This window comes from Camelina sativa, chromosome 11 (assembly GCF_030686135.1).
Source record: "Camelina sativa cultivar CO46 ecotype springtype chromosome 11, ASM3068613v1".
In the NCBI taxonomy this organism is placed as follows: Eukaryota; Viridiplantae; Streptophyta; class Magnoliopsida; order Brassicales; family Brassicaceae; genus Camelina; species Camelina sativa.
In genome coordinates, this window is record NC_141890.1 from 30,215,072 (window position 1) to 30,229,211 (window position 14,140).

Here is a 14,140-nt window from a genome sequence, read left to right on the forward strand (position 1 = left end):
TCGAAAATTCTCTATTGTAATCATTCCACAAAAACCAAATCATGAACTCTCATCATTACAAACCAATCCTTCTTACATTCCTCATCACTCTTTTTCCCCTCCTCCAACTTCTAAGCCCTACCAATGCGTTACCATCCCCACCAATAACAGCTCTTTACGCCTTCGGCGACTCTACGGTGGATCCAGGCAACAACAATTACATCCTTACTCTTTTCCGGAGCAACCATCCTCCCTACGGCAAATCTTTCCCGGCACAACGCTCCACCGGAAGATTCTCCGACGGAAAACTCGCCACCGACTTCTTAGTTTCCTCCTTCGGGATCAAACCCACTTTACCAGCTTACCTAAACCCTTCGGTCAAACCCTTTGAGCTTTTGACCGGAGTTAGTTTTGCCTCGGCTGGAAGTGGTTTAGATGATCGTACGGCGATGTTATCGTTGACTTTGAACATGGACAGGCAGTGGAGGTACTTCGAAGAGGCTGTGCGGAAGATGAAGAGTTTGGTTGGAGAATTGGAGACTGATCGGATGATTAGGAATGCTGTCTTCGTGATTAGTGCGGGCACTAATGATATGACTAATAATGTTACACTCGCGCTCCCGGGAGTTTCATCTCTGTTTCGAATTATCAGGATTTTCTACTTAGCAAAGTCGAAACTTTTGTCCAGGTACTTAGTTACATACTTATCTTTTAAATTTCATATATAGTTTAATAATATTTAACTTATTAGTATATAAATCTAATAAAAAATATATAGTTATATAATCTTATAAAAATATTTAACAAGATTACTTACATATATGAGAGAGATCCACTAACATATTTCTAACCTTACAAATGCTTTGCAGAGACTATACAACGCAGGAGCACGAAGGATTACAGTAGCTGGACTACCACCAATCGGATGCCTTCCAGTGCAAGTAACAGTTGCTAGCTTCACTTCTCACAACTTCCATCGTAGGACCTGTACGGAACACCAGAACGCTGATTCTAGGGTTTACAATCGAAAGCTACAGAGTCTAACCTTCCGTCTTAGTCAGAGGCTTAGAGGTTCCAAGGTTCTTTACCTCGATATCTACTCTCCGTTAATAGACATGATCAATTATCCTCGTAAATACGGTAAGTAACTGATTAAGTTTTTTTTCTTTTCTTTATCTTGCACATATTTAGTTAAATTGTGACGTAGTTTCTAATTTGAAGATTTATATATGCAGGAATAGAGGAAACACTGAGAGGATGCTGCGGGACGGGGTTTCTTGAGGCAGGACCTCTATGCCAGCCAACGTCTCGGACTTGTGACGATGTGTCCAAGTATTTGTTCTTTGATTCTGTGCATCCTTCACAGAAGGCTTACTCTGTCGTTGCTAGTTTCGCCTTACGAAATTTGCTTCCTCGCCTCTAATTCATTAGTATTTTTTATTTCAATTTTTTCTTCAAACATTATTGGTGTTCTAGCTATTGGTGTTTTGTACGTAACATTACATTTATTCCATCATTTTTGTGGAATAGTGAATAGATCAGATTTCTACCTTTTTTTTCACTGACTCTAAAAAGTTCATCTATAGAAGCTTTAAATAGAAAACTTAATTTTGCCACTCCAAAATAGTTTTGTAAGAATTATACGATGTCAAATATATGAAAAAGAAAATTGGATCTCTCACGTTACAAATATGTTTCGACTTAATTAACAATATGGAATATGTATATATATACTTGTTCAAATTATTAAGGACTGGGAAGAATGATACAACAAAGACACATGTTAGTAGTCACAAAACAACAAAATCCTACCATAGTTTTGATTCTCTGGAAATATGTAAATATTCTTAAATATATAAAACGATATATAGCCAAATCTTATTATATGCGATTATATGCGAATAACAAATAACTTGTTGTCTATCGAGGGGATCAAGACACATCTCTATGTCAAGTACATCTGTCTTTCTCTCCATTTTTCTCTTAACGAAAGTTTTTTTCCCTTAAACCTCACGACTACAACTAAAATAAACTTTGGTTGGCATCAGAATTGTTTTTTTAACAAAACATATTTTTTTTTCTATTATCCTCTTCTAGAAAATATATTCTACCCCAAAGCCAATGTAAGGTATCTTTCCACAAATCGTCAATTTGACATTTTATTTTTGTTTCTATAAATTTACCGCTTTGAAGCTATTGTTTAATTTTAATATTTTTATATTTTCCGATCTTTTGTATGGTTGATCGTTTAGTTTGGAAGGCTATATATAATTATATATATAGCAGAAGGTAGGACTCGGGAGTCTTTATCACTTTCGCGTACGTCAATTTTATGTTCGAAGCATCAGACTTCTATTTAATCTGAATATCTGATCTGGTTGAAAATAGTATATAAGAAGAAGCAACTTGGGTTCACTGACTCAACGTTAGTGTATAACTTTTCAGACAAGCTCTCCATGTTTGAAAACAAAATATTGGCTTAGGATACTTGTTGTGTGAGGGTGAGTGAAAACGGGAACTACACATAAATTTGCAATGTCTCACAAGAAGACACAAGTAAGACAACGTGCAATGTCTTGTAACTCTCAAAATCATATAGACTCACTAATGTATTGCTTGGTTATTATTCAGAAGAAAACAAGTCTCTGCTAGCTCCCAACTCGATCACAGTTCACATATATTTAAATTAACATCTCGACATAATTATGTTGAAAAATGACAAAAAAAAAAGTTTTTAAAAAATGTCTCTATTATTTCCTTAATTATGGGTCTTGTCACAAAGTATATGCAACGAATGATAAAAGTACAGAACCGTCTTCCATCAACAAGTACCTCAAGATCTCACTTAGAATATATGTATATATATGTTGTTTTATATATTCACAAAGTGAGATCAAGGGGACTTGCCAAGACCACAATCTTTCTCTCAGTTTGATCTTCTTTCCTAATGGTTCGACCAAGTTTTGATAAACCTGACGAAGATAATGAAAGAGACAAACCCTGCAGGCTATCTTGATGATCATCATGTTCTTTTTCTTCATCTTCTAACAAGCATTCTCCAAGGTTGTCGTGTGTCCGAGCTACCTTAAGGGACAAGCTTAAATCCAAATCTTGGTTCCTCTTCAAAACGTCCTCAGATCCTTCTGCCACTTGAGAATTCTCCCATTGATAAGAATTTAGTGTTGTAGAAATATGATGTTGTGGTCGTGTTGCGGTGGAAGGATTAGGATTGGATGAAAGGTTCTGTCCCCATGATTTGTTAAACGTTTTCATGCCTTCGACGAAGCTTCTATGAATTCTTGGAACAACTTCAGCTACTCCAGTGTTCTCAATAACCGCTTCATGAGAATTGATTCGAAACGAAATAGGTTTGTTCTTATCATTAAGAATACTATTGCTAACTCCGTGAACTCTCTCACCAGGTCGTGGACTTAACAGTGTTTGTCTTGTTCTTGAAGTGTCTCGTGCCGTTAAGCCTCTCCACGGGTTACGGTAGATCTGTCGTCTATGATCGGTCCAGGAACTGCTACCATATCTGTTGAATACATTTCAAGTTATAAACGAATAATTTTAACTTAAGTTTAAAGTCAATAATCCGACAGTATTTAAACATATAGATAAAATTTCCAGAATGAAAACTTGGAATTAAGTTATATATACATTATAGGCTTCTGCAATGTTTCTACTTACACTGTTCAAACGAAGAGACCAAAGGTAATAAAATAATTTGTTCTATACCATGAAAACGTTTATATATAGAGAATTTATGGAAAGCCTTTCACCGAGGTCGCAGAACATCTAACACTTTCCCTCATAATTCAGAGAATTTATTGGTGGCGGTTCATACATATAGCATAAAAAGAAGACCAATTGGCTTTGGCTCATGTTTCTTCCCTTCGAAGACGCTTTCTCTTTAGAGATTCATCATTCTTGGTCATATATGTATCCATTTTACTTATTAGAAAGAACCCTATTGAGTCGAGGATTATGAAACCATGGGAAGATGCATGAGCTCATTCCTCGAAGCCAATTGGTTAACCAATGGTAGAAGTCATTCTTATTATATACTAGCTTAGACCTTCAAGTTTTTCCGATGTGAGATTCCTTAAAGTTAATAATTCAATTTACCTTGAACCTCATATAATTTGACTTGATCCTCTGTAGATTTATTTAATGATAAGTGGGCTTTTGGGTCAAAATAACCAAAATTAATTAGCTCTTCAAGGATGCCTTAAATAAAAGTTTTGGAAAGAGTTAGTCAGTGGTTAATTCTGAAAAGAAAAAAAAGATTAAAAGCACTTAAAAAAATTTAGTGCAATGAAAGACACTTTTTGTTTGTTTTGTTTAAAAATCATTGGATTTTTTTACAAATACATCATCAAAATCCATTACAATTCAGTGTTAAATAAATACCACTTTACAACAATAACCCAACCCCTTTAAAACCTTCACTTTTCATCGATACACACAAAACAATTTTGAATTCTTCTTCTTTGATCGTTTCGTGTGTGTACAAACGAAGATGGAAAGATCGAATTGGAGATGCCCATCTCGTTTCATTCTCCTCTTCTTCTTTATCTCTTCTCAGTTTTGGGGATTCTCACTCCCCAGTTCTGGAATTCAACAGAACCTCGAGGTAAAAAGTTTAGGGCTTTCTTGTTAGGAATGCCTAAATCTCGTTAGGGTTTGTGCTCGATCTGACTCAGTTCTGAAATCTGGTTAGATATATACTTGGGATTTAACTTAGAATTCTCGAAAAATCATTACTTTGGTTCAAATTGGTAAAGCTTTGTGTTTTGTTTTCTACAGGGTTTTAAAGATCCTGGAGATGGAAGGTATTGTGAATTTAAAATTTCTTCTCAAATGTGATTGATTAAACTCGTTTAGGGGTTCGTTATAAACCAGTTCTGATGCTTGGATAGATTATATAATTCAGTATAGAAGACGGTTCTCATGAGGTTCATTGTTCAAGGGAACGTAGCAGAGTTGCTTGGAACATCATTCAAGAGGTATTGAATTTGTTGAAAGCTTTGGTTTTTATTTGGCAAAATCTGTTGAATTTTACATTGAATCTTTGTTGTTGTTGTTGTGAAGTAGTATCTCATGCCGTATGTGGAAAAGGAGCGGTATCAGTTGCCGAGTGGTTGTAGAGTTCATCGAGACAATGACATTTATAGAGAACAAGAAGAGCACAAATTGCATTCAGATATAAACGAGCGGCGTTGTGGATTCTGCAAAAAGTCTTTTTATGAAGAGAAGTACCTCGACAAGCATTTCGATTCACGCCATTACAATTTGCTTAATTTGGTATGCAGATCTGTATTTCTGTGAAAATGCATACTCTTTGGGGGGTCTATAACGATTCATATCTTATGGTCCTTCTTATGTATTTCATTTTTTGTGCGGTTTTAAATTTTGAAAACCAGAGTCATGGTAAATGTCTGGCGGATCTTTGTGGAGCATTGCATTGTGATTTTGTTGTAGGCACGCCTCGGCTTAAGTCTAAGTGTAATCCTGCAGCTGCTGCAAGAAACCGGCACTTATGCGAGGTAATGATTTTTTTATAGATATCAGTCTAATTTTGAAAAGGTTGTTCAGTCAGCATAGCGTATACTAAAGCAATCAAATACAGATTTTTCAGTTCATGGACTCTAAAGCTCATAGAAACTGTATAACTTCTGATAATTACAAAGAACATTTCATTAAAAGATTCTCATTTCTGATCATTTTCCCTATGTTTTGCTTCGTGTTTCGTGTTTGGTCCCTTTGGTGGCATTGCAGAGTTTGGCTAATAGTTGTTTTCCGGTAAATAAGGGTCCATCAGCCAACCGTCTTCACGGTATTATAAGTTTATAACCTTCACTGATACAAAACATTCGTATATTCTGTCAACATTTTTTACTTGTATTGATCCATAAAGATTCACCCACCTCTTATGGGATTTCTAACTTTAAAACTGTAGACTTCTTCTTGCGCCAGTTCTGTGATGCACATACATGTTCAGGAGGTTCAAGGCCTTTGTCTAAAAAACCAAAGGTAATAATTAAACACAATTTTATCTATTCTTTTTAGAGACATCATACCAAAACTCGTTTTACATCTTCTTGTACATTTAATCATAGTTATGTTATGCAGAAGAGGAATAAGATATACTTTATTTTCTCCATCATCACTTTGATATTGCTTCTTCTCTACTACAGCTTTGTTTATTTGTTCCAAAGGTAACAACATTAAATCTAGTACTGTTTTGTTTCTTATAAAAATCCGGAAGAAAAGCCTCACATAAACTCATTGTCCTTATGATTTACTGATTTGCAGAGGATTAAAGGGTGGATCTCAAGAACTGAAGCATACACATTGGTCTAAAGAAGAAACCCTCTTAAAAATTAAGTGAATTGGGCTTAATATGTATGTATTTTTCAACATTTGGTACAAGACCAAACCTTTTTTGATCAAACAAGATTAATCCTTTTTCTCTATTTGGACCGTTATTAAAAGCCTTTTGAGCCAAACCACAAAACAGATCTCACTTGAAAGAAATAAATAACAACGTTGGATAATTACAAACTAAACTAATCGAATCATAAATAAGTGATAAAAAAAATATGGATAAAAAAAATAAAGTGGATAAACTCGAAGCCCTAAATAATATATTCATGTGCATAACATATTTTTCATTTTAATACCCCACTCTATATATATACAGAATTCTCAAACCTTAAAAGACATCAAATCTTAAATTACATTTTCATTTCTTTTCTCGATGATAAACTTGTCGAGAGAAGCGAGAAGAAAACGGAGATTGATTCGTGAAGGAAAACGAAAAATTGAACATGACGTAAGTACAGAGCTAATCGTGCGGATCTCTCGAGTACTCACAAACGATGACAGAGACTTTTTGAAACTTTACAATGGTGCTAACAAATATATAGTTATGGCATGGACAGACGACACTCAAGAATACAGAACGAGTGTGGAAACGGGTTTCAAAAGTCAATATGTAATGTTTAATGATGAATTTGTGATTCATTTGGATTCTCATACACGGTATCTTTACATTGAATTGGCTAGAGGATATTCGTTTAGGGAATCTGGAACATCACAAGGAATTGTTGTAATGGGTCGTGCAAAGATTCGATTACCTCCTCCAACCAGTTGTGGTGCATTCTCCGGTGTCGTCGAACTCGTCGGCTTGAACAGTGATCGATGTATCGTAGGAAAGGGAGCCCTAGAATATTCTATGAAACTTCGTAGGTTTATGGTGTTATGAAAATTATCATCACTTTTTCTTCGGATTGGCGGAGTTGTGTTTTTCTTTTTTTAATTCTTTTCTGTTTTTTTAATAATATTTGGATATTATTTTTCAAATTATTGGTCTTAATAATTAAAAAGTTATTTCTTAATAAATTCCAGTTGATATAATATAATATCTTTTTTTTTTCTATAAGATGTATCCCTTCTACATTATCCCATCTTATTCGTTGTGTATATCCATAAACTCAAATATATTCGTTATATGCTGAGAAGTTTATGAAGCATAATATTTTGTTCTACTATTTGATGCAGAGAATCTAAAAGTAAAATATGTTCTATTATATTAAAGCAGAAGTAAAAGGTGTTCATGTTCACTCTCACGGATTACCGTTTTGCTATTAATGAAATATACTTTTGGCGTTGAAGTATTTTGCCCATGAATGTACATTTTCCTATTTCTCGCATTAAACATAATTCAAAAAAATCGGCAGAATTAATCTAATTGCATAAAAAGTTATTTACAAAACGAGAATTTGCTAGATATATCCCTAAAATTTTCGGAAAATACCCTTTTTACAACTATGGTTCAGTTTTATTCTACGAATTTGTGATAATTAATGGGCTTAGATTGTTTGTAGATCGATGTTAATCTAAAAATTAATGGGCTTCTGCAGAAAAAAAAAATCCGACGACAATACACTTCCTTACTGGAAACCCTAAAAAGATAGGTCATTTACAACTATAAATACAATGCTATCGTTTGCTTTCACCATAACTAAACAAAGAAAAAAAAACTATTTTCTCTTGAATTTATAGTTTTATAAATTTTAATAATTTTTTATCATGCTCTCTCAATTTCCAGGTATATTAAGAGTTCGTTTTTTAAAAACAAAAATTAATGTAAACAGTTTCTTATTTTGGTTTTAATATATGCAGGGGAAAGGAGACAATATTTGAGTTCAGATAGTATTGAAACTTTCCGATACAAGTGCTTACGACAAAATGATCTACACTCAGAAATTCTTAAACATTATTCACGTTTCTGGATTACCTAACCATGTTCTGACGTTGAAAACTGGAACACCTATCATGTTGTTTAGGAATATTGATCCTAGAGGAGGTTTATGCAACATTGCGAGATTGTTTGTCACTTAAATGACTAATCACATTATTGAAGCAAAGATTGTAACAGGTAAAAGAAACATTAATGATAAAGTTCTTATCCCTAGGATGTTTGTGTCTCCTCCAAATGCAAAGTTTTCCTTTCTTATGAGGCGTCGTCAGTTTTCTGTTGCTCTTGCATTTGCGATTACTATTAACAAAAGTCAAGGTCAGATGTTGGAAAATGTTGGATTGTTTTTACCTAAGCATGTATTTACACATGGACAACTATACGTTGCCTTCTCTAGGATGACAAGAAAAAAATGATTGAAGATTTTGATTATAGATGAAGAAGGGAAATGTCAAAAAAAAACCTTAATATGGTTTTCAAATAAGTCTTTGAAAAGATATGATTTTATTTTAAACATCTAATATCTACTATACCGTTTCATTTTATACATTTGTTATTCGATTTTCAGAGTTTTTTTTCCTTCGTAATATTATCCTTTTTCATATCCATATCTAAGTCTTGAGTTTAAAAAAATGAAAACGTGAAAACATCTTCAATATGTTAACACAAATTTAATATTGGACATGCAAGGGTGACAAAACTTACCTTAAAACTGTATTTATTTATATAATATTAAAAATAATTAATAGTCGGACCAAAGGTGAGACACTAAAACGATTAAGACGCAACTTTTGATCGTGACTCTTTGTATTCTTACAAATCTCAAATCCCCTTTTCGTTTTCGATAACAGAGAAGAAACCAAAAAAAACCTAATTTGAGAAAAAGATTCGATTATATTGATGATCTTCGTCTCGGAAGAACTAAATGGTGTATCCACGCCAAGGTCTTACATTCTTGGAGTATCAGCGAGTTTTTCACGAAACGAGTTCTGCTTCTTGTGGATGTAAAGATTAGTGTCGTTAATTGAACAACATTTTTACTTAAATTTGAAATTTTAACAGTTTGTATATAAGACTTTTTACACAGCTGTTATTAAACTGTGAAGGGTGACACAATCGAAGCTGCTTATTTACCAAATAAACTCCAGAAATAATCGACAATGGTGAGTGGTATGAGATTAGAAGTTTCAAAGTAATCAATCCAACCCTGAAGGAGAGGAATACTCATCATCCTTATCAAATTAAATTTACGGATGATACCACAATGACGCTGCTCCAACCATTGAGTCCAAAGAATTACATTCGATTTTCGATTCGAGAATTTGGATGATATATATCGTGGAAGAATAAATCATCCCATCTCTTTCGTAAGTGTTTCTTTAATTAATTTTATATTGTTATGGTACAATCCGTGAATACAGTTAAATGTATCTTTGTGTTCGGAAATCTATAACCTTTTTAGGAATTTTGTAACTTTGTGTATTCACTACAAAAAAATGTGTAAGTTGTATTACTTAAATTGTATCACAAAACTAAATGATATAATATTAAATTATTTATTGATAAGTGAAGCAAATATATATGACTTAGCATCAATTATTACAACTGATATTATAATTAACTATTTTGGCATCAATTAATTAAAATTGATTCAATTTCTATTATATTGTGTCACTTTTATAAAATTGATGTAAAATAGAAATTTACATCATTTAGATAGTTGATGTATCTATTCATTTTTAGTAAAATCATTTTTTTAAACGATACAAAATTTACATCAATCAAAACTGTTGCTAAAATAAATTACATTAATAGCATTAATAAATTAAATATTTTTTTGACAACAAATTAACGAATTTTTAGAAGATAAATATATAAAAAATTGAATCCTAATTATTATATACGAAAATTACATATCTAAGAAACCTAAAAAATATTTTTCTTTTTGTTTTGTATGTATTTTTTCTTTTTTTTGACAACTTTGTTTTGTATGTATTGTTTCTTTATCTTCAGATTATTACAAATCTTAGCTAACCTAATAATTGGGTTTCTCATTTACAAACGTAGATTGTTTTAGATACTGATTTTGAAAAAATAAATTTTTTTTAACTGTCAACACTAATTAAATGAATTTTCCTTTTTAAAATATCAAAATATATAAGATCTGATTTTGTTTCTTTCCTCACCCACGATCTTTCTTATCTCCAAAAATATTTCTTGTATCAAATCTCTCTCAGTTCTCTCTGGCCTCTTCTTTATTTTATTGTTCTTTAGTTTCCGTTTCATAACTATGGCTAACTGTTCAGTATTTTGTCATTTTTGTTCATTACTCAGGCGGCAAATCCATCATGAACGTTGTTATTGTTACAAACAACCGAAACAGTTTTGCAGCATATAGGCAAGAAAGAAAATTGGGAATTGTGTATTTGTCTTCACGGTTTGGGAAAACAAAAGTAAGATATTCTAAAATTTTCTACATACAATTATTGTTTTAATTGAGTTAAAGTATTCTACAATTTAGATTTTTTTTTCTTTTTACTGTAATCTAAATTTGCAGATAAATGTCCTCAACTAAAATGATAATTCAAAGGTTCATAATCATGATCATGACTACAAGTAGAAGACAAGAACCAGAAGAAAAGAATGAAAGTTTTCAAGATTGATGAAAAAAGATGTGATGCTAAATCATGTTTGTGATTGTTTATTTCTATTATTTTTAGTGATGTATTGCAAAAATCTTTCAAAGATTTTATTTCAATTGAAAAGGAGTGATTTTAGGAGAAAATTTTGACATAGCAATTAATGGATGAACAGAAATTTCGGAAAATATTTAAACTAATATTTTTTTTGTTTTTAAAATAATATATTACGTTCATTTTAGGTTATTTCCAACTGATACAAATATTACTATCACTTATGATAAGTGATACAATTATTATAAGTATTTATGAAATTAAAACTAATTTTTTGAACGATTATTTATAAATGATATAAATATTTTACATCACTTTTTATAATTGAAACAAAAATATTAACATCATTTCTATTAACCGATGTGAAATTTAAATCACTTTTTGCAACCGATGCATATTAACATCGATTACAAAAATCGATACAAATATTTTGAATATTAACATCAGTTTAAAATAAATTGATACAAATTATTTGCATCAACAAAATATAAATCATTCATTAAAGTGATGCAAATTATTTTTACATCATTTAAAGGTGATGCAGATATTTAAAATAAATGATGTAAAATAACCTTTTTGTAGTGATTGGTCCCTCCCATAGAAAAATACAAATTAAACTTTTACCATAAATAGATTTGCAACACTTTGGAAAGCTAAATTCTGTCTTTTTTTCGAATTAGATGTTTGTGGGATAATAGATGTGGAAGACAAAAGAAGACATGAGAGTGCCAATAATAGTAATGAAGTTGTCATCACGCTGTTGAATTACATGTAAAAGACATTTACTCTACCTTTAGGACACTTACATTTAAAGTTGTCTCTGTTAAGATTTTTATTAATTTTATAAACATTTAGGAATGAAACTGTGAAGTGTCGTGCCAAAGATAACTACACTTCTCAATTCATGTATTCATGGGAATCAAACGGGTGCCATCTAATATAAATCCGAACCTTTGTGTAATGCGGTTTTGGAAGGTCGGAGAATATGAAGGTATGTAACATAAAATAGTTCTGATATAATCATCAAAAAGTAACCAATATATTCACTTTAAATTGTAAATGTCTATAAGTTCACCATGTATTGAAAACACATTGGCCTCTTTGAAGATCTTTGTAAAACCAGAGTTCAAGGGACTGGAGCATCACAAGACTATGTAAGATATTATTATGTATATAAAGATCAAGTTTTGTATGAAATTAAAGTAAACTTGTTTAATACACTTTATATATTTACAGGTCTGAATTTGTTGGACGTTATTATTAAGGATGTCAAAATGATTAACTCAACTCAATTCAACTCATTGCCTAATAAGTTTAGATAAAATGAGTTCATGGATTAACCCAAATCATTTAAACAAATGAGTTGAGTTAACGCGTGAACTCATTTAATTTGATGAGCTAAATAGTTAAATGGGTTAACCAAGTGTTTGAATTCAAAAGATAAAACATTATATTTTAAGATGTCAGTTATTGAATATTAAATAAAAAAATCAGCTTATCCTATAATATCAAAACTGTTTTTCTTTAAGTTCTAATTACCACGCATGCGCGCGCGTACTATCCTAATTAAAAATTATAGACTTATCAATTGTTAGAATTAAATTCCTTAATTAACCATGCACGGTTTTCTCGATCATATTTTTCTATTGAGCTGTTTGTTTAAAAACCTTTTTTAATTAGGAAAAAAACCCTTGTTCTAAAGTCCCCATTTAGCATATGGGGGACACTGCGGTATGTTCGGTGTGCAATGGGGCTGAGGAGTCAATCACGCATGTTCTGTCCGGCGATGGAAGGTATTTGGCGAAGGTTGGTCCCTCCACAACGCCAACAAATTTTTTTTGCTCAGTCCTTATTTGAGTGGTTGTTTGATAATCTAAACCCGAGTTGGGCCAATTGGCCAACCTTGTTTAGTATGGCATGTTGGTGGGCGTGGAAGTGGAGGTGATGTATTTGGTGAGCGGGGAATTTGCAGAGATAGGTTGAAGTGGATAAGGGATAAAGCTGCAGAGGTGTGTAGAGCGGTTTTGGTTGCTCGGTCTGGGAGTGTCACAGGGGTGCGGGTGGAACGGTTAATCAAATGGGAACCACCGAGAGAGGGATGGGTAAAACTTATGACATACATAATTGGACAGACATAAACAGAATTAACTCCATTCTCTCTGCTTCGATTAATGACTAATCCCCGCCTAGCATCATTTATTCAATATAGTTAATTGGACAAAATAATCGATTATCTAGTTAATTCACGTTTAATTTTGTATATACCGATTATTTTTGTAGCCAAATATAAGTCACATATATATATATATATATATTTGTTATTTAGATATTTTAAATTAAGAGTTTATGATGTCTTACAATAACTAATGTACAAACTTTTTAATGGAAATCATAAAATTTTCTTTTAAAATTAGGTTTTTATGTCTTTACCGTGATTTAAAGACAATACTATATAAAAATTGATATTTTTTCTTTTAACATAACTAGAATTATACATATATTTAATATTATATATTTTTTATTTTATTTTATTATTAATTTAATAAAATAATCTTAAAACTAGTTCCCAATTAATTCTCGTTTAATTTCTGATTTTTTTTCTAAACGCTAGGTCTACCCTGACCGCCTAAGTAACGCCTAACGATTTCTAAAACATTGGCCAAAACAATAGTAATTTCCAGGTAATTTCAGAAACCAAGTCTCACTTGAAAGAGTTAAAAGAACGACGTGGGACATACGTTAGAGATGACGTAAAGAAAAAAACGGAGATAAGTGGATCCTACTTTTTCCCAGCCTAAGTCCAATATGAGTATATGACTCAAAGTCAAGACACTAATCGAATCATAGTCTTGTCTCTTTCAAGCTCAACTTAGACGATCCACAAAATTAAACCAAAAAAAAAATATAAATATAAAGTGGATAATTTCAAAGCACTAAAGATAGGTAAATAAATAATGAAGTGGAATATAACAAGCAAGGTATCCGAATTTTCTATGTGCTTTTTTTTCGTCTGGCAAATCTTTATATATTTCTGCATAGTATAAAGTATAAACACTCTTCGAATATAAATTACTACGAGATGAAGGTGTATAACGCGGATAGTTATATAGGATTGTATTACCTAAGAGTTTGTAAAGTATCTGTGACAATAAAACCCATAGAGTTTAAGATATTTTTTATGAGTGGGTTTCTAAAAGGAAAG

The 14,140-nt window shown here is 32.0% G+C and overlaps 2 protein-coding genes, 1 long non-coding RNA gene and 2 pseudogenes across 5 annotated transcripts; 4 read left to right on the forward strand and 1 right to left on the reverse strand.

Moving 5' to 3' along the window:
- LOC104728413 (GDSL esterase/lipase At2g40250-like) lies at positions 1-1,531 on the forward strand (annotated as a pseudogene). Its single transcript, XR_015572884.1, has 3 exons — positions 1-667; positions 849-1,119; positions 1,215-1,531. The product of XR_015572884.1 is annotated as a GDSL esterase/lipase At2g40250-like (transcript).
- A 1,179-nt stretch (positions 1,532-2,710) lies between these two features.
- Positions 2,711-3,528, reverse strand: LOC104728414 (uncharacterized; the record flags this gene model as incomplete). The annotated part of the gene is made up of 1 exon (XM_010447392.2): positions 2,711-3,528. A coding segment is annotated over one exon (669 nt), but the record flags the coding sequence as incomplete, so codon positions are not given.
- Positions 3,529-4,376: 848 nt separating this feature from the next.
- Positions 4,377-6,458, forward strand: LOC104724438 (uncharacterized; annotated as a pseudogene). Its single transcript, XR_015570562.1, has 9 exons — positions 4,377-4,615; positions 4,789-4,814; positions 4,916-4,988; positions 5,077-5,286; positions 5,406-5,528; positions 5,761-5,818; positions 5,942-6,015; positions 6,115-6,200; positions 6,298-6,458. The product of XR_015570562.1 is annotated as an uncharacterized LOC104724438 (transcript).
- Positions 6,459-6,742: 284 nt separating this feature from the next.
- Positions 6,743-7,249, forward strand: LOC147934612 (uncharacterized). Its single transcript, XM_087472701.1, has one exon. It carries the CDS (start codon positions 6,743-6,745, stop codon positions 7,247-7,249), a length of 507 nt encoding a protein of 168 aa, XP_087328827.1.
- Positions 7,250-10,289: 3,040 nt separating this feature from the next.
- On the forward strand, positions 10,290-11,030 carry LOC147934613 (uncharacterized). The gene is made up of 2 exons (XR_015573145.1): positions 10,290-10,698; positions 10,803-11,030. It is a non-coding gene; the product is annotated as an uncharacterized LOC147934613 (long non-coding RNA).
- The last annotated feature ends 3,110 nt before the right edge of the window (positions 11,031-14,140 follow it).

Bases quoted from the DNA above. Each gene is read 5' to 3' on its own strand.
- LOC147934612 (XM_087472701.1), top strand. From the start codon at position 6,743: ATGATAAACTTGTCGAGAGAAGCGAGAAGAAAACGGAGATTGATTCGT.